We start from the raw sequence: 25,171 nt of genomic DNA on the forward strand, positions 1-25,171 counted from the left end.
TGCTCTTTGGAGCATCATTAAAATGGAAGTCACAGCCCCAGATAAAGTGCAAAAGACAACACTGGGAAGAAAATACTACCATTTTACTCCCCTTCCTACTGAGAAAGGAGAAGCAAAACAAACTGACCACTTCTTGGGCCCCCCTCAAGGGAGGGGCATGTAAAAAGAATTTGTACTGCATTCTCCCAGCCTGAGGCAGGAAAGAATGTGTCATGGAGGCTGGAGGAGAAAAAAGGGTGTGGGAGAAGATTAGGAAATGTTCTTTCCCTGGTGCCCCATGAGGGAGGGGGAAAAATGAGATGGATCCTCTGCCTCAACTTCATGTGCAAGGAGAAGGGAAGAGAGAAGAGCAGATTACATGTGATTACATACGTTGTTCTAATGGCAAACCTAAAAAAACCTAAATAAATGGAAAAACTGCATAGCAAAAGACCCTGTTTTCTGAAGCACAAAACTGGAAAAAGTATCAAAAAATATTCTGAAGTGAACCCCAAGGAAATGTATGCAACATTTAGGACCACATGTTCAGCTGGTGGGAATCAGCATGGCTTTATTATTTCAACTGAACTAGATTGATTAATATCATCAACTAAGGATTAGCCCTTAGTTTCTAACTCATAATTGGGGGGGAGGGAATTCTTTTGTTTCAATTGTTTTTAATAAATATTTTTCTAGATATTTCATGCTGCCATTGAAATGTCAGCCTGTCAAAAAAATTTGATATAGATGCACCACAAAATTCAGAGATTCTTGCTTCAGAATTAGGGCCAGAATGGTACAGAATAAAAATAAACTTGTTTAAGAGATATAAACCTTCTAATAAACCATGTTTTTCTAGATAGTTATTGTCTTTTAAATTTGCTTGTACTAATTTCTAAATTTTTTGCCTTGCTAAGTGAAATGCACTTTTCCTAAAACAAAAATGCTAGCAATCAAGCACTCTTGAATATCTGACAATTAACAGAGTATACAAGTTCATCAATCTCACATATGCATGCAATATGAATTTCAGTGAGCATATAAAATTTCTGTTTCAAATCTTCATTTTTTAAAGTTATGAAATATACTCCCATGACGACACACTAGAACCCAACACTTCTATAAGCATGTCCTTTGGAAATCTTCAAATGTAAAGATAATTTGCATCACTAGATTGGAGATACTCCCTAACCCCTAATTAACTTGTTATTTCCAGTTTATTACTGATAAGTATGCCTAATTAACGGTGTCAGTATTTCAGCTGTTTCTAAGCCATATAAACAAGCTAAATAATCAAAATTCACCATGATAAATGTTCCAAGATTTACAGGCTCTCCTTTCTGGGGGAAAAAATGCTTCCTGATATACCTGTCCTATTTGTCCAGAAGGCATATAATAAACAAAGAATCATTTTGCCATCATCTGGTTCTCTAAAGCACTTCTGTAAAATCAGCAAGAGTACCATTACTAGTTCTTTCTGCAGATATATCATCCCTCATCATTCATGACGCATATTATTAACCAAGGAACCAAAGGTCATGAAGAGAAGAAATTCTTTAGTTGCCTATATATCAATGCTAGGAGCCCATGTAACAAACAAGAGGAATTAGAATTGCTCATTTAAGAGCAAAAATTGGATCTAGTTGGTATTACTGAAACTTGATGGGATGATTCCCATGATTGGAATGTTAAAATCAAGGGTTATAACCTAATTAGGAAGGATTGAGTGAGCAAAGGGGAGGAGGAGTGACACTATGTCATAAATGATATTGCTTGTTTCTGAGTCACTGATAACTTAGTACTGAAGATAATTTTCTTCCAACAGATAAAGCACAAGATGGGATATTAGTCGATGTCTGCTACAAGCCCCCAAATCACACTAGGGAAAAGGATGACTGGCTCAATACATAACTATCTATGTCGTGTAGGAAAAAAACCCTCTGATCATGGGGACTTCAATTTGAGTGACAGGTGCTGGGAAGCCTCATGCTGCCAGTACTAAAACATCCTTGGAATTTCCAAATAATACATATGACAATTTCCTAACTCAAAAAAAAATACTGCTCCAACATGGGGGAAATGATATATATATCATTTTATATACCTCGTCTTGACAGATAAAGAGGAACTGATCACAGAACTAGAAGTTAATGGTAACTTGGATACAAGTGATCATGACTTGATAACATTTATAATGTGCAAACAGAATAAAGTCCAGACCATTGATATATACACACTTGGTGCTTTATGAGGTCCAATTTCACAAAGCTGAAAACAATTATGAACCATAATAGCTGAGAGGAAGAATTGAATCAGAAAAATGTGTAAGATAATTGGGATTTTTTAAAGAACACTTTACTAGATGCCCAAAAAATCACAATCCCACAATTGAGGAAGAAGGTTGTATTAGTTAAAAAACTGATCTGGTTTAGAGGGGAAGTGATGGCAGCTATAAAAAAGAATATATAATCAATGGAAGAAAGGTGAAGTTTATAGTAATGAATATAAATCAGAAGCTAGGAAGTGTAGAAAATTGTTAAGGAAGCAAAGGGACACAAGGAGAAATCTATGGTCAGCAGAGTTAAAGACAATAAGTATATTAGGAATAAAAAGAATCCTAATAATGCTATTGGTCCATTGATAGTCAGAAATGATAGAATTATTAACAATATTGTAAAATGGCAGAAATGTTCAATAACTATTTCCGTTCTGTATTTGGGGAAAAACAGACGCTATAATCATATCATGTGATAACTTTCTTTCCATTCCAGGTATCTCAGGAAGATGTTAAAAAACAACTACTGAAGTTAGACATTTTTAAATCAGCAGGTCTAGTAACTTGATCCCAAGAGTTTTAAAAGAGTTGGCTGAAGACCATTAATGTTGATAAATCTTGGAACACTAGGAAGTTCCAGAAGACTGGAAGAAAGCTAATTTTGTGCTGGTATTTTAAAAGTATAAATGGGATGATTTAGGTACTTATAGGCCTGTCAGTTTGACATTGATCCAAGGCAAGATAATGGAGCGGCTGATACAGGATTTAATTAATAAAGAATGAAAGGAGAGTAACATAATTTAATTCCAATCAATATGAGTTTATGGAAAATGGATCTTATCAAACTACCTTTTTTAAAATGAGATTGCAAGTTTGGTTGATAAAGGCAACACAGTTGATGTAATATACTTAGACTTCTGTAAGGAATTTGAGTTGGTGCTGCCAGACATTTCAATTAAGAAACTAGGAACAATATAAAATTAACATGGCACACATTCAATGGATTGAAAGCTGGCTAACCGATCGGTCTCAGAATGTAATTGTAAATGAGCAATCATCATCAAATGGCTGCGTTTCTAGTGGTATCATGCAGGGATCAGTTCTTGGCCCTATGTTATTTAAAATTCTAATTAATGACGTGGAAGAAAACAATCACTGACAGTTAGCAGATTACAAACAAAATTGGGGAAGTGATAATATCGAAGAGGACAGGTCACTAATACAGAGAAATTTGGATTGCTTGGTCAAAGCTGTGCATAGACAAACAATATGCATTTTAATATGGCTAAATGTAAATGTATACATCTAGAAACAAAGAAGGTAGGCCATACTAACATGATGGGGGACTCTCTCCTGGGAAGCAGTGACTCTGAGGAAGATTTGGGGATTATGGTGGATAATCAGCTGAATATGAGCTCCCAATGTGACACTGTGGCCAAAAGAGCTAATGTGATCCTGGGATGCATAAGCAGGAATCTTGAGCAGAAGCAGAGGAGTTATTTTACCCCTCTATTTGGCACTGGTGCAACTGCTGCTGGAATAGTGTGTCCAGCTTTGGTGCACACAATTCAAGAAAGATGTTGATAAGTTGGAGAGGGCTCAGAGAAGAGCCACAAGAACGATTATCACTATAATGCATGTTTCTAATCCTTTAGACTCAAGGATCTCAAACTATTTATCTAAAGAGAAGGTTAGGGGGTGACTTGATTATAGTCAGTAAGTTCCTACATGGGGAACAAATATTTAATAATGGGCTCTTCAGTCTAGCAGAGAAAAATATAGCATGATCCAATGGCTGCAAGTTGAAACTAGACAAATTCAGATTGGAAATAAGGCATAAATTGGTAACCATTGGAACTACTTACCAAGGGTCATAGTAGATTCTCCGCCACTGACCATTTTAAAATCAGGATTGGATATTTTTCTAAAAGAAATGGTCTAGGAATTATTTTAGGGAAGTTCTATGGTCTGTGTTACACAGGAGGTTAGACTAGAGGATCACAATGATCCCTTCTGGCCCGCAAATCTACAACTATATTCTGCTCTGTTTTGTCTTCATTGTGCCTCTAATGCCAGCTATGTCACATGTTTTGGGAGGCTATATAATAAGTCGTCTTATCCTATTTATTACAAAATTTTAAATTTTGCAATTTTCCACCTTTCCCATCCATGCAATTACCCATATAATATATGCTGGATTTTTTTGGGGGGGGGGGGTGGAGAAAAGGGGGTTGGTAGATTCAGAGTTACTCTTCTTCCCATCACTAATCCAAAAAGAAAAAAAATAGCAGACAAGAAATTTTTATCTTACATAGGTATGCTTTTGTCCAGTGAAGATATAGCCCATACCTCCCCTAGAATAATGGTTTTATCCATATATCAAAAATCTTTTGACAGTTGCCATTCTATCGCCATGGTTTAAAAAGTCCACACTGCCCATTTATCTTGAGCTAGTACGAAGCTTTCTGGGTTGAGTAGAGAGATCTAATCTAATCAGTTGTGACAGATTTACATTTATATTAAAAAAATTAACTGATGAAAGCTTTTCTCCCAAGTCTGCAGACAGAGACTTCCAAGGCCTCTGCTGATGATCATAGCTTTGCCTAGCATCTGTGGAGTGAAATTAACACACAGTTGCAATGTTGCTACAGAAATTGCTATGAGAAGCAATGAAAATAATAAGAATAAGGTCAATTTCATTTAATCTCGGGGCCAAATACTAAAAGGTGCCAAGTATCTTCCAAGTGCATACAACTGCCATTAAAATCAACTGAGAGATAAGTTATAGGTGTTCAATATCTCTCAGCATTTTCCCCTTAGAGTAAACAATCTCCCAAAGAAATAAATAGCCTTCCGTCTTCACCTTCCCTCACTGCATTATAAACTTTACACAGTCAACACTCTCCATCATACTTAATTCAGTACCCAAGAAGAATATGATGCCATGAAGAGAAGCATCACATTAATGCGAAGATAATACTTGTAAATAAAATACTTTGCATTTACAAAGCTCCCTCCATTCCAGACTCTCAATGCATTTTACAAATATTAGTTTAACTTCACAATCACCAGATGAAGTAGCTAAGTATTAGAAAAGTGCATGGGTCTAAGGGTATGTCTACACTACGAGAGTAGTTCGATTTTACTTAAATCGAATATGTGGAATCGATATTACAAAGTCGAACGTGTGTATCCACACTAAGGGCAGTAATTCGACTTTGTGAGTCCACACTAACGGGGCAAGCGTCGACACTGGAAGCGGTGCACTGTGGGCAGCTATCCCACAGTTCCCGCAGTCCCCGCTGCCCGTTGGAATTCTGGGTCGAGCCCCCAATGCCTGCTGGGGGAAAAAATGTGTCGAGGGTGGTTTTGGGTAACTGTCGTAATTCAACCGTCACTCCCGCCCTCCCTTCCTGAAATCGCCGGCGGGCAATCATTTCGCGCGCTTTTCTGGTGAGTGACAGCGCGGACGCCACAGCACTGCGAGCATGGAGCCCGCTGCGACCACTGCTGCAGTTATGGCCGTTGTCAACACCTCGCACCTTATCGTCCACCTTTTCCAGAGGCAGATGCTGAGAAATCGGGCGAGGAGGCTACGGCATCGCGGTGAGGACATGAAGTCTGAGAGTGGCACAGACCTCTCGCAAAGCACGGGACCCCGCGCCGTGAACATCATGGTGGCAATGGGTCATGCTGATGCTGTGGAACGGCGATTCTGGGCCTGGGAAACAAGCACGGACTGGTGGGACCACATAGTGCTGCAGGTCTGGGATGAATCACAGTGGCTGCGAAACTTTCGGATGCGGAAGGGAACTTTCCTGGAACTTTGTGAGCTGCTGTCCCCTGCCCTGAAGCGCAAGGACACCCGGATGCGAGCAGTCCTGACTGTCCAGAAGCGAGTGGCCATAGCCCTCTGGAAGCTTGCAACGCCAGACAGCTACCGGTCAGTCGCGAACCACTTTGGCGTCGGCAAATCTACCGTGGGGGTTGCTGTGATGCAAGTAGCCAACGCAATCGTTGAGCTACTGCTGTCAAAGGTAGTGACCCTTGGAAACGTGCAGGTCATCATAGATGGCTTTGCCGCGATGGGATTCCCAAACTGCGGTGGGGCTATAGATGGAACTCACATCCCTATCCTGGGACCGGACCACCAGGCCAGCCAGTACATTAACCGAAAGGGCTACTTTTCAATGGTGCTGCAAGCACTGGTGGACCATAGGGGACGTTTTACAAACATCAACGTCGGATGGCCGGGCAAGGTTCATGACGCTCGTGTTTTCAGGAACTCTGGTTTGTTTAGACGGCTGCAGGAAGGTATTTACTTCCCGGACCACAAAATAACTGTTGGGGATGTGGAGATGCCTACAGTGATCCTCGGGGACCCAGCCTACCCGCTAATGCCCTGTCTCATGAAGCCCTATACAGGCGCCCTGGACACTGAAAAAGAACTGTTCAACTACCGTCTCAGCAAGTGCAGAATGGTGGTGGAGTGTGCTTTTGGACATCTCAAGGGGAGATGGAGAAGCTTACTGACTCGCTCTGATCTCAGCAAAACCAATATCCCCATTGTTATTGCAGCTTGCTGTGTGCTCCACAATCTCTGAGAGAGCAAGGGGGAGACCTTTATGGCGGGGTGGGAGGTTGAGGCAAATAGCCTGGCTGCTGATTATGCCCAGCCAGACAGCCGTGCGATTAGAAGAGCCCAGCGGGACGCGCTGTGCATCCGGGAGGCTTTGAAAGCTAGGTTCCTCAGTGAGCAGGGTAACCTGTGACTATTAACTTTGTTTAAAGAGAAGCTGAACCTGCCCCCGTTTCTTTACCCAGTTTATGTTGACTATCCTCTGCAGCTCCATACCCCGTTCACCCTGTTCCCCCCCTTCCAACACACGTTTAAAAATAAAAAAAAAATGGAACTTTGTTAATGAACACCGTTTTCTTTATTACGGGTTTCGCGGTAAAGGGTTGAAACTGGGACGCAGACTGTGGTGGGGAGCGGGCGTAGTGATAGAAAGAACGCTTATAAACTCGAGGAATGACAGGCTCCTGCTCCTAGAGCGGTCAGCAGTGGTGGACTGGTTGTTTCAACGGAGCCTGCCACCCCTCCTTTTCGGGACTCTGTGTGTGGGGGCTATGTGACTTTCTGGCGGGGGGAGGACGGTTACAGATCCGCTGCTGCTTGGCTCTGTGATCCAGGATAAGGACCGCTGCATAAGATCTCTAACTGCCCTCCCCCGCCACAAACTCACATAGCCCCCCCCACACACACACAGAACATGAAAACCACCTCCCAGACTGACCAGGGTGCCTAGTGACTGCAATGTGTGTGTGACCTGCTGCTGAACATGCCCCCCGTCTGTACCCTGGTAAAGGTGACTGTCCTGTCCAATTACCAACCCCCTTCCCCCCCTTCAAACACACTGTCCTCTAAAAGAACATGATGGAAACAGTAATTAACAGAAACATATTTTTTATTAGCAACTAAACAGTTAGGGGATGAAACTGGGCCGGGGGCTTGGGTAAGGCGGGAAGGAAATGACTTATCAAATTTTGGGGAATGAGAGCCTTCTGTTACTTGAGCAGTCTGCAGGGGTGGAGTGACAGTTTTCACGGCCCCTGCCGCCCCTCCTTCTTGGGACTTTGGGTGAGGGGGGTATGGGACTTTGTGGCGGGGGAGGGCGGTTAGAGATAGACTGCAGCGGGGCTCTGTCCTCCTGCCTCCGGTCCTGCAGAACATCCACAAGGCGCCGGAGCGTGTCCGTTTGCTCCCTCATTAGTCCAAGCAGCGTTTGAGTCGCCTGCTGGTCTTCCTGACGCCACCTCTCCTCCCGTTCAATGTGTGATCGATGGATTTGCGACATGTTCTCCCTCCACTGGGTCTGCTGGGCCGCCTCGGCTCGGGAGCAGCCCATAAGTTCTGAGAACATGTCGTCCCGTGTCCTTTTCTTTCTCCGCCTAATCTGCGCCAGCCTCTGGGAGGGGGATGCCAGGGTAGGTCGGGAGACAGTCGCAGCTGTGGGATGGGAAAAAGGGAGTGAATTCCTCACAAAGATAATTTTTTGTGAACAATGAACATAGTCTTTCTCTGTGAACAAGACCATGCACAGCACCTATCACATGCACACTCAGGACAAGGTCGAATTTTCGGCCTTCGCATTCAGTGCCTGGGGTCTTGCACTGGAGATCAGACAAGCGGGGCAGGACAGCGGAATTCGGGTAGCAGGTTGACATGGTAAGCCGTAGACTTTTGGCTGCTTAAAACTTAAATTATAGCAGTGCCCTCCTTTCACGTTCAAAGCAATGCTCCTAGCGTTGGCCAGTTCCTGCTGCCGGCAATCCGGCAAACATGAACTCTGCCCCTGTCCCACCCCCTCGCGGCTGTCCCCGGGAAAGATCCCTGTATGCTGCCCCTCTCCCGCCTCCACCGCGTGGCTGTAAACCGCCGGTTACAGTTCTGTAAAGGAACAGGCAAGCAGTCCCAACAGTAACATTCCCCTAATTCTAAGCAGGTCACCATGAGCGACATCACTCTGATGAGGATTTCTGGGACAGAGAAAGACCGCATGCTGCGTGAAAGCCAGCAAAAACCAGGGCCGTATGCCGCCATGCTCTGCAAGGCAATGATCCCAGAGTACTTGATGATAGCCTGGCATGGAAAAGTTTCCTACCACGGAGGACACAATAAGGCCGCTCTCCCCAGGAACCTCATGCAAAGGCTTTCCAATTACCTCCAGGAGAGCTTCGTGGAGATGTCCCATGAGGATTTCAGCTCTATCCCCGGACATATAGACCTTCTTTTCCAGTAGCTGCACTGCCAAGGACTAAAACGTGAAGCGCCTAGGGCAAACTAATCATGAAAAACCCATTGTTAATATTGTTAATATTCCTGTTCTGTTCAAAATAAATGTTTACATGTTTTAAACACTTACCAACTGATCCTTCCCCTGATTCTGGGTCCAGGTTAACACCTGGGGATGGTTGGTAGGGGATCTCTGTGAGGGTGATGAAGAGATCCTGGCTGTCGGGAAAATCAGCGTTGTAAGCGCTGTCGACTGCCTCGTCTTCCTCATCTCCTTCCTCATCTTCCCCGTCCGCTAACATCGCCGAGGAACCGGCCGTCGACAATATCCCATCCTCAGAGTCCACGGTCAGTGGTGGGGTAGTAGTGGCAGCCGCACCTAGAATGGAATGCAGTGCCTCGTAGAAACGGCATGTCTGGGGCTGGGATCCGGAGCGTCCGTTTGCCTCTTTGGTCTTCTGGTAGCCTTGTCTCAGCTCCTTGATTTTCACATGGCACTGCGTTGCATCCCGGCTGTATCCTCTCTCTGTCATGGCTTTTGAGATCTTCTCATAGATCTTTGCGTTCCATCTTTTCGAGCGCAGCTCCGAAAGCACGGACTCATCGCCCTACACAGCGATCAGATCCAAGACTTCCCGATCAGTCCATGCTGGGGCCCTCTTTCTATTCTGGGATTGCATGGTCACCTCTGCTGGAGAGCTCTGCATCGTTGCCAGTGCTGCTGAGCTCGCCACGATGTCCAAATGAGATTCAAACTGCCCAGACAGGAAAAGGAATTCAAATTTTCCCAGGGCTTTTCCTGTGTGGCTGGTCAGAGCATCCGAGCTCGGACTGCTGTCCAGAGCGTCAACAGAGTGGTGCACTGTGGCATAGCTCCCGGAGCTATTAGCGTCGATTTCCATCCACACCTACCCTAATTCGACATGACCATGTCGAATTTAGCGCTACTCCCCTCATTGGGGAGGAGTATAGAAATCGAATTTAAGAGACCTCAATGTCGAACTAAATAGCTTCGTTGTGTGGACGGGTGCAGGGTTAATTCGATTTAACGCTGCTAAATTCGACATAACCTCCTAGTGTAGACCAGGCCTAAGTGACTTACCCCAAAACATACAAGAACTCTGTGCCGAAGCCATGAATAGGTCTCCCCCATTCCCAGTCCTTTGCTTTACTAACCTATCCTGCCTCCCCTTCACAAACAGTTTACCACACACAAGCTTCAACTTTCTGAAAAGAGAAATACTGAAACATTTAAAACAAAAATCAAGTACCACTCTCACATCCCCTTCTGTCCCCAGCCTGAGAACAATATACTTTTAAAAGCCTTAGTTGTTCTTTAGAGAGGACATTCATTGAAAAACAGAATCATAGGACTGGAAGGGACCTCAAGAGGTCATCTGCACTCATGGCAGGACTAAGTATTATCTAGACCATCCCGGTCAGGTGTTTGTCTAACCTGCTCTTAAAAAGCTCTAATGATGGCGATTCCACAGCCTCCCTAGACAATTTATTCCAGTGCTCAACTACCTTGACAGGAAGGTTTTTCCTAATTTCCAACCTAAACCACCCTTGCTGCAACTTAAGCCCATTGCTTCTTGTCCTATCCTCAGAGGTAAACAAGAACAATTTTTCTCCCTCTTTCCAACCTTTTATATACTTGAAAACTGTTATGTCCCCTCTCAGTCTTCTCTTCTCTAAACAAACCCAATTTTTTCAATCTTCCCTCATGGGTCATGTCTTCTAGACCTTTAATCATTTTTGTTGCTCTTCTCTGGACTTTCTCCAGTTTGTCCACATCTTTCTTGAAATGTGGTGCCCAGAACTGGACATAATACTCCAGTTGAGGCCTAATCAGCGCAGACTAGAGCAGAAGAATTACTTTTGTCTTGCTTACAACACTCCTGCTAATACATCCCAAGAATGAGGATTGCTTTTTTTTGCAACAGTGTTACATGGATCACTCTTATTTAGCTTGTGATCCACTATGACCTGCAGATCCCTTTCTGTAGTACTCCTACCTAAGCAGTTATTTCCCATTTTGTATGTGTGCAGCTGATTATTCCTTCCTAAGTGGAGTACTTTGCATTTGACCTTATTGAATTTCATCCTATTTATTTCAGACCAATTCTCCAGCTTGTCCAGATCATTTTGAATTTTAATCCTATCCTCCAAAGCACATGCAACCCCTCCCAGTGTGGTATCATCTGCAAACTTTAAAATTGTACTCTCTATGCCATTATCTAAATGATTGATGAAGTTATTGAACAGAATTGGACCCAGAACTGATCCCTGTGGGACCCCACTTGATATGCCCTTCCAGCTTGACTGTGAACCTCTGATAACCACTCTCTGGGAACGGTTTTCCAACCAGTTATGCACCCACCTTATAGTAACTCCATCTAGGTTGTATTTCCCTAGTTTGTTTATGAGACAGTCATGTGAGACAGTATCAAAAGCCTTACTAAAGTCAAGATATACCACATCTACCACTTCCCCTTATCCACAAGGCTTGTTACCCTGACAAAGAAAGCTATTAGGTTGGTTTGACACAATTAGTTCCTGACAATTCCATGCTATGACTTATCACCTTATTATCTTCTAGGTATTTGCAAATTGATTGCTTAATTATTTGCTCCATTATCTTTCAAGGTACTGAAGTTAAGGTGACTGGTCTGAAATTCCCAAGTTGTCCTTATTTCACATTTTATAGATGGGCAAATATAATGTCATTTTCTAGTCCTCTGGAATCTCTCCCATCTTCCATGACTTTTCAAAGATAATTACTAATGGCTCACATATCTGACCCTAGCTCATTTTCACTGGCATTCACTATGTTTTGCACAGGGTAGGTTCACTAATCTTTTCATTGTCATTTAGCACTTCCACCATTTCCACATTTTCTGTGACTGTTTCCCCCTCCCACCTCCACACCCCATTGAGTAACGGGACTACCCTGTCTTTGATCTTCCTCTTGCTTCTAATGTATTTGTAGAATATTTTCTTCTTACCGTTTATGTCTCAAACTAATTTAATCGTTAATAGGATTAAGTTAATCAAGTCAGAACTAAAAAGCACAGCTCTCACACATACAGTTAAATTAGTGGATTACTAACCACACACAATGTAGTTCTACATTGTCCCCTAATTCACAAAGTCTCTCTACCCACACAGAACACACACAGAGGCAGATGTAACCCCGAGGAAGGGGAAAATTCAGTGATTCCCCTCACTTATCGTTAGCTAACATCATTGTCAAGTGACCTATCATTCTGCCCTTTATTAAAAATCTAGAAAAGTCACAGGCACTGTTGTAATGGATTTTTCTTTTCATTTCTTTCTACTAAGTTGTTATATCGCCATGTGTTCCAATTAAAGAATGATTAGACCAAATTCCAAGTTTTACACCAAGAGAAAGAACACATTCCCCCTTAAGAATTCCCTTCGGGAAACTTCTGAAATATCAGAATAATGTTCCCCTTCCAAGTCATATAATTAATTTTTCTAGTTCATGGCTATAATTTCCTTTTTATTAAAAAACTAGAAAACCATATTGAATTTATTTTAAACTTATCAGAAATATTTCCAAATCACATTATGTCACATATAATTCACATCTTAAGTTTGTTAATAGACACTGAGAGAAAGAGGGGGGGGGGGAAATCAAACTCTGGACTGTGAAGGATTCGTACCTTATTGCCCTTGTAGGAAGGTAGGTTTGTGTTTAAGAAAACTATTCAGAAACTACTTGGCTTCCCTTCAGTGAGCTTTCAGAATAATTTTAATGACAGTCCTCTTTACCTTCACTTAATGAAGAATTAATAGCAAGTTTACATAACAAAACAGCCTCCAAAGATAAGAGGATAAAGGTCAATTTCTTGAGTCATTTAAAAAAAATCAGATTAGACAACATTAGAAATTATACTGTAGAAAACAATCCTGCACTGGTAGGGGCTGGACTCTGATTTATATGCAGTCCAACCTAGTAAATTTTCCCCATCTCTAATTCCTATTATAGAACAAATTAACTAAACATAGACCAGATACTCAACAATGTAACAACTGGAGATTCAGAATGAATCCAGAAAAGCTCAATGGTCTCATGATCAGCCATATTGAAAGATATAAACAAAAAAGATACTGATTAAGATTAAGAGTTGTTAGAACCTTTGCTAATTTGAGTAACAGTACATCTCAAAGGAAGTTATCAGTTGCAGCTAATACCGGAGACATACACACCTTGCAACACATTTTTTCCAAGATATAATCTGACACTGATTCAGGCTGGCATCCTAAAAGCATGAGGTGCTAAGGCTCTGTTAGAAATGATAATGAAAAAATTATTGGAAGGAAGAGAAAAAAGGGAGCAAGGGATTAGCACACTGAATAGCTTTACAATAAAAGGCAACAAAGTTTGGTTTGGTGGATGGGGGAATGCGGTGGACATAATATATTGGACTTTAACAAGGCTTTTGACACAGTCCCACATGACAGTATCATAAGTAAGCTGGAGAAATGCAGGCTTGGTGGAACGATCATTAAATGGATACATAATTGGTTAACCAACCGCAAACAAAGAGTAACTATTAATGGAATGATGTCAGATTGGAAAGAGGACTCAAGCAGGGTCCCACACGTATCTGTTCTGGGTCCGGTGTTATAGAACATCTTTATTAATGACCTGTATGTAGGAATAGAGAGCACACTAATCAAATTTGGAAAGGACACAAAGCTAGGCAGGGCTGCAAACACTTTGGAGGACAGAGCTAAAATTCAAAGGGATCTTGATTAACTGGAGAACTGGGCTATAGACAATAAAATGAATTTCAACAAGGCAGAGTCTGAAGGCAGAAAGAGCAGTAGAGGCAGATGCCTGCTGGCTGAGAGCTTGAGCAAGGGCCAGAGGCAGCTGAAGGCAGGGACAGCAGCAGAGGAACTTACCTGCTGACATCTCCAAGCCTGGAGAGCTGGACCCCAGAGGAACATTGAGAGGGCCAGGGGGACTGAGGGATGCTACCCTGACAAGGACACTCCCAACAGAAAGCCTGTGGAGGTCCTCACTGGGAAAAGTGGGATTGCACTCTAGCCAGAAGGGTTGGGGTGGCTGTCCTGGCAGAGGGTTGGAAGAGGATGGATAGGGAGCCTAAGCATGGCAGAAGACACCACACCAGGGAGACAGTGATCTCCCAGCAGAGAGGCTGGGGCGGTTCCCACCACAAAGAGTACAGTTTTAAGGACTATATACACTGGGAATGTTATGAACTATGCTTTGGAACTTTTGTTAAAGACTATTTGCACTATATTTGGTAATGAACTGCTCTTCAGGAGGGGTATTGTTTAAACAGAGAGTCCTCTGGGTTACCTGAGAGGGGAAACTGAGATAGGTGCACCTGCTGTGTTGCAGCATATCACAGGAGGGTGCTCCAGGCAGGGTCTGCCTTCTCGTAAAGGGTCTCCCACCTCTCAGGAGAGTGCCCTTACCTATGAGATATGGGATATTTTTACTGGGGCAGGGCACCTCCCACAATCTCTCATGTTGAAGCTGTTCTACTGTGGATAGAGAAAGAAAAAGTGATTTGAGCAGGAGGACCAGACCCAGAGTCTTCTGCCTCCCAGGTGGGTGCCCTAACCATTGGATTAGAGCACTGGTTCTCAGTCTATTTATCATTCTGGGCCTCATATGTGGCCCACAAAGCGTTAACTGGGCCGCAGGTTGAGAATCACAGTGCCCCCACCTAAAACCCGCACAAACCCCTATGGCTCAGCGCCCTCCGTCCAGAGACCCCCTCCACAGAGTGGGGCCAGGAGCGGACAGCTGAGCATGGGTGGGGTGGGAGGCAGGGTGCCCAGCCCCGGCTTTACTGCGCGGGGACCCCGACCCCCACTGTGCAGGGCCAGGTTGCCCAGACCTGGCTGTGGGGGGGCCAGGCGGCAGCCGGCTGCCCGGATCCCGCCGCGTGGCAGGGCAGACAGGAGCCCGGAGCCCACGATGGGGAGTGGGGTGTCACTGGGAGCCTGCCGCACGGCAGGGCAGCTGGGAGCCCACGACCTTTAGCACACAGCTAAGCTGGGCCGCAGCTGTGTGCTAACTGGGCCGCATGCAGCCCACGGGCTGAGAACCACTGGATTAGAGTGCCATTTTCCCTTTCTCTGGCCCAATGACCATTTAAGTATTTATCCACAGAGGAAAAGTCTTTGGGCCAGACAGAGAAAATGACTCTGTAGTCCCGTGGTTCAGGACACGTGAGGTGGGAGACTCAGGGTCCAGTCCTCCTGCTCCAATCACTCTTCTATTATTTATCCACAGTGTTTCAACTTTAACACGAGACAGTGATGGAGAGGCCCTCCCCCACATCAGAATATCCCTTAGCTGTGTGATTAGAGCACTCCCCATGAGAGGTGGGAAACCATTGTTCAAATCCTCTGGCAGAGAAACGGGGGAAATGAACCTGGGTCTCCCATATTCTTGGCAAGTGCTCTAATCACTGGGCTAAAAGTTGTAAGGTAGGCACCTCCTCCTCTAGCTATTTTGCGTGACATGAGGCAAGTGCCTAATTCATTCTTCCAAGAAACTACATAGGTGCTTACGCTGCCTGACTCCAAGACTCAGGACCTCATTAGTGGATTGCTAGCAGAGATAGGCACCTAAGTCTAGGACTGCTATCTCAAAATGAGGAGAAGCTTAGGTCCCACCTCTCTTGCCAAGATCTCCCACTGGCTAGCTTAAGCAGTCCCCAGTCTAGCATTCTGGCTTTTGTGGATCACATTCTAAGGCACCTATCTCCCTCATTCACTGTATAGGAGCCTAGATGCCTAACACAATCTTGTGGATCAGTGTCATTCTAGTGATTTTGTAGGCACCTAAAAGTTAGGTGCTGCAACACTGGACTAAACTCCCTTTGTGGATCTGTCCCACAGTGATCAATACTGGAGTCAAAAGATTTCTTATGCATACTCTTTTACAACACCACAGTACACAAATTGTTTGGGGTATTATTTTTGTTCCTGCCTTCATACTCTTTTTTTTTGGATACTTTGTATTCTAGACAAACAACTTAGGCCCCAATACTACAATGACAAAGTCAACTGGCCTCCTCATGGGTGTAAGGGTCTGCCCATACAGAACTTATTACAGGATCAGGGCCTTATATTATAAACTTCTTGGGGCTGCCCAACTATGTATTTTATAAAACATAAGTGCAAATAGTGGGGCTACATAATTAATATTAGGGGCAGAGTAGTTTTGCCCTCTTCTATAGCATGAGTAACCACCACTGGAGAGAGGTTACCAGCTGTGATGGACTGATGCTCTCAACTGGTAAGCACAAATTCTACATTGATTCGTGAGTAAGAAAATGATATTTTAAAATATATATATCTAAGGCAGCAGAGATGGCTTCAGCATCATGTGAATGGAAAGAAATAAGAGGACCTGGAGAGAAGAAAGACTAGAGTTCTTTCTGAAAGTGAAACTTTGACATCCAGTAAAAGAAGTGGCAAAGTTAGCATGTGGATTAGCAAGACTACAACATGTCAGTGCTAATGATAAATTAGCCCATTGGTTGCTAAAGTTCAACAAATAAAAGAGCTCAATAAATCCCTGTCTCTTAGGGTACATCCATACTGCAATAGAGGGACTCACAGCACAGTGGAGGCTGGCCCAGGTTAGCTGACTTGGGCTAGTGGGGCTCAGGCTGCGGGGCCATAAAATTGCAGCGTAGACACTGGTCCGAGTCCCAATGTCTATACTATTATTTTATAGCACCAGGGCCCAAGCCTCACAAGCCTGAGTCAGCTGACCCAGGTCAGCCGCAGGTCTTTTACTGCATGTGGACATACCCTTATTGTCAGATACTCAGCTGAGGGTAATTTTGACTTAAAATCCCAGATGGTTTCAACAATTTACATTTATTAACATGAGACTAGTACGTGATGAAAAACAGATTAAGTTTTTATGTAAAACAATATTTAGTACAATTGTATATATACGGTCCACACATTTCTTATTTGTGCTCTTCAATAATGTAATCACACAGCTACTCATATTTTCAAACAATTTAGTGAGGGAAAAATAGCTGTATTTACTGTATAAATGGATCATTTAAAAAGCTTTGTTAAAGCCTTCCTCCACACTATTCATTAAAAGCATAATGAATATTCAATATTACCCATCATACCATTTTAAAATGTGATTCAATAAACATGTATAACAAATTACATCTCAATACCTTTAATTCTCAGAAGGACTGGGGTGCTAAATGTTCTGTGACGTTCTATTTCTCTGTAGACCCTATGTTTCAAATTAATCTTCAGTCAGACATGGGAGGTTGTGGCTTTCAGCATTTTAGCCATTTTACCCACCACAGTGGTGTTTCTTTCAGGTTCTAAAACACTCTCGCTGTTACTGTACAGTTTTCAGAGGAACCTTTTTTAAGGTTGAATATTTAAATTTTTACATTTACAATTTGGTATCACTTCTCAAAAATAAAGGCTTTTTCTCCTCCTTTTGTCTAGATTTATGGGAAACGTATTTACGTTCGTATGTGGTTACAAAAGCAGACCACACCCTGCAAAAACTAAAGGGCTTATTCTTCCTGAGAAGTCTGGGGGCATAATGTATCCAGATGCCATTTAATTTCTGAAGAGTTATGTCACATATGTGCCCATGTATTGATGCAAGAACAAACCCCAGAGTACTGACCCTTAAACAGAATAAATATATGAACAGCACATTGCATTTACATGCTTTATTCTCATTGGATTTTACAGCACAAAACTATTTTTCATCCCTTGGAGAAGGCGAGCTCAATTTTGGATAGCCTAGGGCTGTAAGTCTACTGAAGCAACAAGTAGTAGTTTGAAGTATTTGCACTATAGCAGACACAGGAATCGCCTATAAATGATAGCTCTGTTAAAGCAGACAAAATAAAGATCTCTACAAGTAAGTTACCAGGAAGGACCCAGTTAATTCTACAATCTCTGTTTAGGACCAGCACAAAGGTTTACAAATGACATATTTTGCCTTCGTATTTAACTTGGTAGATTTCAGTGAGTTTTTCTAAATAACTGGAGCTGGGGATTTTGTTTATTTCATTAAGTACTGATTCTGTGCTTGCCATTATGCAAGACACAGACAATTCCTACCCCTCAAGATCTCAAAATCAATTAAAAGACCTGAATGAGACAAAATGCACTGAAAACCCCCAGGGGAAATTGTTAAAAAAAAATCAAAGTTAAGTCTTTCTCTTATAAAATGCAGGGTGGGAGAGGGCATATGTCTTACTTTAGTTTTTGTGGGCCTCCCCACAGAAGCAATCCTATTGGAGAGAGCACAGGCCTGGCTGGACACTTGGACTGGAAAGGTGTTCCAATCATAGATACAGCAGGGAATGCGGCAGAAATGAAAGGGAAAGGCAACAAGATAGCATTTGGGGAAGAGCAAAAAAACCCTTTTAAATAAAACTCCCCTGGAACACCACCTATTACAAAATGAAGTTCCTTAAAATACAAATTAATATATTCTGGTATTCCAGGCAAATGGACACAGAAAACTTTTGGTTATCTGAACTTATGCTTTAATTCAGCACTTAGATACCAAGGGGGTAATGGAAATGTGATTAAAAAAACAAACTGAATTGTAGATAAAGATAAACCTGTGCAGGGTCTTTAAGGGGGAAAAAAATGGGAATTTTAATCTTTAATACTTCAACTTCAAGAGCTGTAGTGTGATACACAATAAGCCCCAACCCACACAAATGCACACCCAAAAAGACATTGTGATAATTACCTGATTTCCAAGTCCTCATGTTCCCTTTTTTATTTAGCTGTATGATGTTGTGAACATTAGTCATAAAAGTGAGAGGGTGATTACTTTGTCTAGAGCAGCAATCTTTCTGATAGAAATCTACCAGTAACCTTTCATACTGGATTTAGAACTAGTGTTTTATCCCACATGCAGAACATCTTTGTCTTTCCCCTATACAAGTCCCCTATCCACACATTTCTCTAGATTATTTTGTCTACGATAACCAAAATACATTAGTGGTCTGGAGAGAAGCATGGTGTGGTCAAGGCACTGGACTGGTAACAAAGGATATCTGGATCAGTTCCTGGTTCTGCTAGAGACTTTGTGTGTGATCATGGACAAACCTAGTAGCCACATAATTTTATTGAATCTTTTCATTGATTGCAATGGGCATTGGACTGGGACCATAACCTTTTCCTCAGTTTCCATCAGTAAAATGAAAATACTACCACCTTCCCTATCTCAGAAGGGTGTTATGAAGATAAATTACTGTCCATTGAGGGGGGGTGAGGGGGAGTCAGATATTTATGGTGGTGAAGACTATATATTTACTGACAAAGACAGTTGTCATGACAGACAAAAATGCTGTATACTTCTTGCCTTTTCCTTAAAAATATCATTGAACTTAAGAAAAACTTTAATAGTAAAACAGTTCTGCAGTAACGTTCAACTGCATGATGGATAGATGATGTTACCTGGAATTATAAAGTTGTAGTACTTTTCCATTAGTTTCTGAATCAGCTGGTTGGCCTTTTTTATTCTCCCACCTCCATCACTGAGAAATTCTGATTTGCTTAAGCCAGCTTCCAGAAGGTAAATTCCAACCTGTGAAACATATTTGCAAGAAATTAAAATGATTAAGGAATTAAAATAGATTTAGAGAACAAAAACCAAACCAAAACAATGCTTATAGGTTAGGAAGCCACATTTGGCAAATTTTGAAGACTGGTGGCTATGGATAGAGTTAATCTCTTAACCCCATGCAAAATTTTAGTATGCCACACTTAGGAACTCAGATGGTTTCTAAATTCATTTTAAGTGACCTTAATGTGTAATGATTAAAGGCAATTATTCAAAAAACATTGAAAATATGTATTCAGATAACCACTGAAGAGTACACTTTGCACTGTATTCTAGAAGTGTGTGGTGGGATCTGGACTTGTCAAATGTTTACCTAACTTTCTATTTTATGGTACCAAACAGAAAATGAGCTATTTTTATTTGAAAATCCCTCTTAAAATAAACTGCATGAACAAATACCTTTAATGCTTGATCTTCTCTAGGTCTTTGATAAAGTCCAATTACCTTCTTCTTTTGCAACCATCTCAAGTCTTCTAACATTTCACTATTGAGGGATGATTCCACCAATATGCCCTCTTCATAATCACCTAGGCTTTCTTTTTCCTCCTCACCCCCCTCTTCTCCACTTCTTGCATGAAGACAGATTTGCAGCTGATCACCAGAATCTGTTCTCATCAAAGTAAAACTCCTTTTATGGATCTTCTCAATAAGAATTTTCTGAGGAAGAAGCTGAAGAACAAATTCTCCAAGTAAAGCTTTCCAGGAATTGTCTGAATGGTAAGGCAAGACTACAATATTTAGCTGTACAGATATAGAGGTCAAGATGGAGCAAGAGTCTTCTCCGTCATCTGTTGAGGAACCCACTGACTTTGACCCTCTGTTTTCTCTGTAAGCCAGTCCTTCATCAATGCTATCATCATCTATAACAAAGGATACAGAAGAGGTGCTTGGACCTGGAACAGGGTGGTCTTCATCCATGTTATCATCCAATAGTATTACCTCATTCCTTCGGTCTTCATGCATATTCCAACAGAGTTGCTTCTTTTTCTCCTCATCCATCCTCAGTGGAGGCGCACGCTTTCGACGATTACTCATCTTGCTATTTTGCTGGCAGTGTCCCAATCTCTGTAAAATTGACTAATATTAGTCAATGGTAGATAACACTAATTAGATACCCACATAAATCTTTTATTGTGCTACAGCTGAAGAGTTTGCAGAAGTCACATTAGTTTACAACTCTGCTCATTAGGGGTTCTACAGATGGCTCAACGTGTCTATTCAGTTTTATAAAACACTCTTTTGTTCCTGCCCCAAAAAGTCACACAAACAAAGCCATGTAAAAAGATGTGTCTTATGGTGGTTTTAAGAGATCAATTGCTTATTTTAATCAGAGAAAGGAACTCACTCGTTTCTTCTGCCTAGTTCAATCATCATCCAAAACTTTCTAGTCAGCACCACTTATTTTTCAAATGAAGTTAACACCAGGAGTACTTTTTCCTCTTGAACAAAATGTTTCTTGGAAGTTATAATTAATCAGTAAGACAGACCATGAAAACTGCAAAGTGAAAGAAGGGTACACAAAAGGCTTGAAAAATCCACTCTCTTGTGGTAAGCAGGAAGCTTTCCCTAGCAAATGGGGAGCCTACATATCAGCAATTTTAATACAATTTAAGAATTTGGGATTTTTTTTATAGTCCTTGCGATTGCACAGACAATTTTCCAAATGCAAACTAATCATAAACCTATGAAGCACTGTCACCTGGAATCTGTAGACTAACAGTTCAATGAGTCTGCCGCTGCTTCTAGTTTTGCCATGCAGCAACAGATTGAAATTAAGAAGACTGAGCAGTTTCACTGCAGTTATTCAGAATCCCGTGGACAGTTGTGAAAATGTCAGGGATCATATTAATTTCACACTGCTGCTGCTGCTGAAGAAAACTATGAGCAGCAGCACAGGAAAGTGTTATCCCTGGAAAGCAGAGGCCAATTCACTTGCAACAGCCTGTGGGTTCCAAAGAAGGAGAAGAGACAAAAAGTTTCTTATAACTTCAAGCACCCAAAGTGGGATGGAGTTTCAAATTTATCCAGCACATACTAGACGGAGGATGACAGAATATAAAAGATGGTTTGGAGCCTGAGCTTCTCAGTAGGCTGTTGTCCATGTATATCCCTGTGATGTCCATCCTAGTCTTAATACCTACCACTGGCTAGCAGCTTTAGCACCGCACCCCCATCTCCCGCCCTCAGTTAATAAGCGATTGATACATTTTTTTCAAGGCCTGGGAATACTCTTCTCTTGAAGTAGCTTGCACAACAGTCCTTAGCAGTTTGTTGGTGCAACTAAGCCCAGATTCAGCAAAGAATTTAGGCATATGCATAAAACTTTAAGAACACCTGTAGTCCCAATGACTTCCGTGGAACTGCCCATGCTTACGTGCTTTGCTAAATCTGAACTTTGAAGCACAGAGGTTATTTTACACAATCCTACTAGTCAATAACTTACATATGGTAAATACAGTACATGGAACATGGGGAACATTAAGGATCAATGTTCACAATAAATGCAATCAGTTCTGAGAAGTTAGTAACTATATATTCAAAAAGGTAGTTGTCAAAATATTGGATTTTCAAAAAAAGATAGTTAGAGAGACTTAGATTAGCTCAGCAAAACACTTGAGCTCAGCAAAAGGTTCAAAATAATGACCTTGTATAATTTCAATTTCATTTGCCAGTAATGATCGGCCAAATTAACAGATCTATACCGCCTATATCAAAATTGTTACTGAAATACAATAGCAAAGAAGCAGATATGCTAAACTAAACTACGCATTACATAGTCACAGGTCCCAAGGCTAAGGAGGGGTTAACTCTGGAATGAGCCAGAAAATTTCCAGAAATTCTTGGAAGACCTTCTCTTCTTGAATTTGACACAGTAAGAGACTCACAGGCCTGACATACAATACCCCAAAATTTTGTCTTAATCAAATAATCTAACTCTACAGAAGCTACTTTTTCTAAAGGAAGCTAGCTGTAAGCTGTTTGTAGACCTGCTCCCTCTGATCACATGGCCCACATTTTATGTTTCTCTGCTAAACAGATTCTCATTGCAGCTCCTGATCATTCAACATCCACAACAGCAGCACAAGGAACTGCAAAAACATACTGCCATTTAGAGCCTGGAGTTTCAACTGCTTCATAATTGAATTGTATGAAAGGAGCAAATGAAAAAATGAGCACTCTATGGTAATAAAAGGAGAGAACTTACGGTATCTTTCGCAAAGCAGTATCTTTTTTCAAGTTATAAGCACATGGTACTGCTCTTCAACTGGATGTCTCATGATGAAGGAACAACAGAGAATACTATGTGCAACTACATCTGAACCCTTCCCATAGCATCAAACGTTGCTTAAGACGCAAGCATGGCTCTGCCGTCCCTGAACACAATGGCTACCTTGTTCTGTTCCTACAACTTTTTTTTTTTTTTTTTTTACAAGAATAGATTAATGGTGTATCACTCAACCCCCAAATTGGAGGACCAGTGGACTGCTTTTTGTATGGTCTCTATCCTCTGACCGGTCCAACTTGGGTAGCCCTGCCAGAAGAGTAAATCCTGCTGGCATAGAGGGAACACTACCTGTGACCCTGAGAGCTAATTTTTCCCACTCATGTGCAGAATGAATTTTGTTATGTGCACGAAAATGGAGGTGAAGTGTGTCACATCACCTTCATATCAGTGCATATAACAAAATTCATGTAGTGGGGGTGGGGGCAAGAGGTTCAGAGTGTGCGAGGGGGCTCAAGGCTGGGGCAGAGGGTTGGGATGCAGGGGTGTGAGGACTCTGGCTGAGGCCCGGGATGAGGGGCTTGGGGTGCAGGAGGGTGCTCCAGGGCTACGGCAGGGAGAAAGGACTCCCCCCAGCTCTCTCTCCCTGCAGCAGCACCTCGACTGGGGGAGCGAAGCGCCCCTCGGCTCGGGCCGCAGTATAGGCACTCCTCCCCCAGCCCCAGCAGGTCCAGGCCGGGGTTGCCCGGGTTCAGGCTGGGGTAGAGACACCCCAGCCGCAGCAGGTCCGGGCCGCGGCATAGTTGGGGCCAGGGGGCCATCACGGCCATGGCAGGTTGGAGGCCGAGCTAGATTGGGGCTGGGGGAGGGGTGCCTCTCCCCTGGCTGCAGCAGATCCCCGGGTGGGTTCCCTGAGTGCCTGCATGGCGCTAAATAGGCTGCTGCGCAGCTTACAGGGAATTTAAGTCATAGGCACCACATCAAAGTGTAGTCCCCAGGGAAGGATCTTTGCAGGTATACTTGCATAAAATCATGATGAATTTTGGAAACTGGATGAAATAATTAAAATATGGCCTATTTTAAGGATGAATATAGGCAAACAACACAGGAATGCAGGGGCAAGATTAGAAAGGCAAAGGCACAAAATGAGCTCAAACTAGCTACAGGAATAAAGGGAAACAAGAAGACTTTTTATCAATACATTAGAAGCAAGAGGAAGACCAAAGACAGGGTAGGCCCACTGCTTAGTGAAGAGGGAGAAACAGTAACAGGAAACTTGGAAATGGCAGAGATGCTTAATGACTTCTTTGTTTCGGTCTTCACCGAGAAGTCTGAAGGAATGCCTAACATAGTGAATGCTAATGGGAAGGGGGTAGGTTTAGCAGATAAAATAAAAAAAGAACAAGTTAAAAATCACTTAGAAAAGTTAGATGCCTGCAAGTCACCAGGGCCTGATGAAATGCATCCTAGAATACTCGAGGAGGTATCTGAGCCTCTAGCTATTATCTTTGGAAAATCATGGGAGACAGGAGAGATTCCAGAAGACTGGAAAAGGGCAAATATAGTGCCCATCTATAAAAAGGGAAATAAAAGCAACCCAGGAAACTACAGACCAGTTAGTTTAACTTCTGTGCCAGGGAAGATAATGGAGCAAGTAATTAAGGAAATCATCTGCAAACACTTGGAAGGTGGTAAGGTGATAGGGAACAGCCAGCATGGATTTGTAAAGAACAAATCATGTCAAACCAATCTGATAGCTTTCTTTGATAGGATAACGAGCCTTGTGGATGAGGGTGAAGCTGTGGATGTGGTATACCTAGACTTTAGTAAGGCATTTGATACGGTCTCGCATGATATTCTTATCGATAAACTAGGCAAATACAATTTAGATGGGGCTACTATAAGGTGGGTGCATAACTGGCTGGATAACCGTACTCAGAGAGTTGTTATTAATGGTTCCCAATCCTGCTGGAAAGGCATAACGAGTGGGGTATCGCAGGGGTCTGTTTTGGGACTGGCTCTGTTCAATATCTTCATCAACGACTTAGATATTGGCATAGAAAGTACGCTTATTAAGTTTGCGGATGATACCAAACTGGGAGGGATTGCAACTGCTTTGGAGGACAGGGTCATAATTCAAAATGATCTGGACAAATTGGAGAAATGGTCTGAGTTAAATAGGATGAAGTTTAACAAAGACAAATGCAAAGTGCTCCACGTAGGAAGAAAAAATCA

At 42.5% G+C, this 25,171-nt stretch overlaps 1 protein-coding gene across 1 annotated transcript in view; it reads right to left on the bottom strand.

Annotated features, from left to right (window-relative positions):
- Window positions 1-25,171, bottom strand: part of SHPRH (SNF2 histone linker PHD RING helicase) — a 138,714-nt gene that overhangs the window by 107,250 nt on the left and 6,293 nt on the right. Inside the window, exons 2-3 of the mRNA XM_065400525.1 lie at window positions 20,113-20,790; window positions 19,548-19,677 (exon numbers count right to left, since the gene is read on the bottom strand). Coding sequence (XP_065256597.1) covers window positions 19,548-19,677; window positions 20,113-20,748 — 766 coding nt within the window. The 5' untranslated portion in view covers window positions 20,749-20,790. The remainder of the gene's footprint in view (window positions 1-19,547; window positions 19,678-20,112; window positions 20,791-25,171) is intronic.

Source organism: Emys orbicularis, chromosome 3 (genome assembly GCF_028017835.1).
Source record: "Emys orbicularis isolate rEmyOrb1 chromosome 3, rEmyOrb1.hap1, whole genome shotgun sequence".
Lineage (NCBI taxonomy): Eukaryota > Metazoa > Chordata > Testudines > Emydidae > Emys > Emys orbicularis.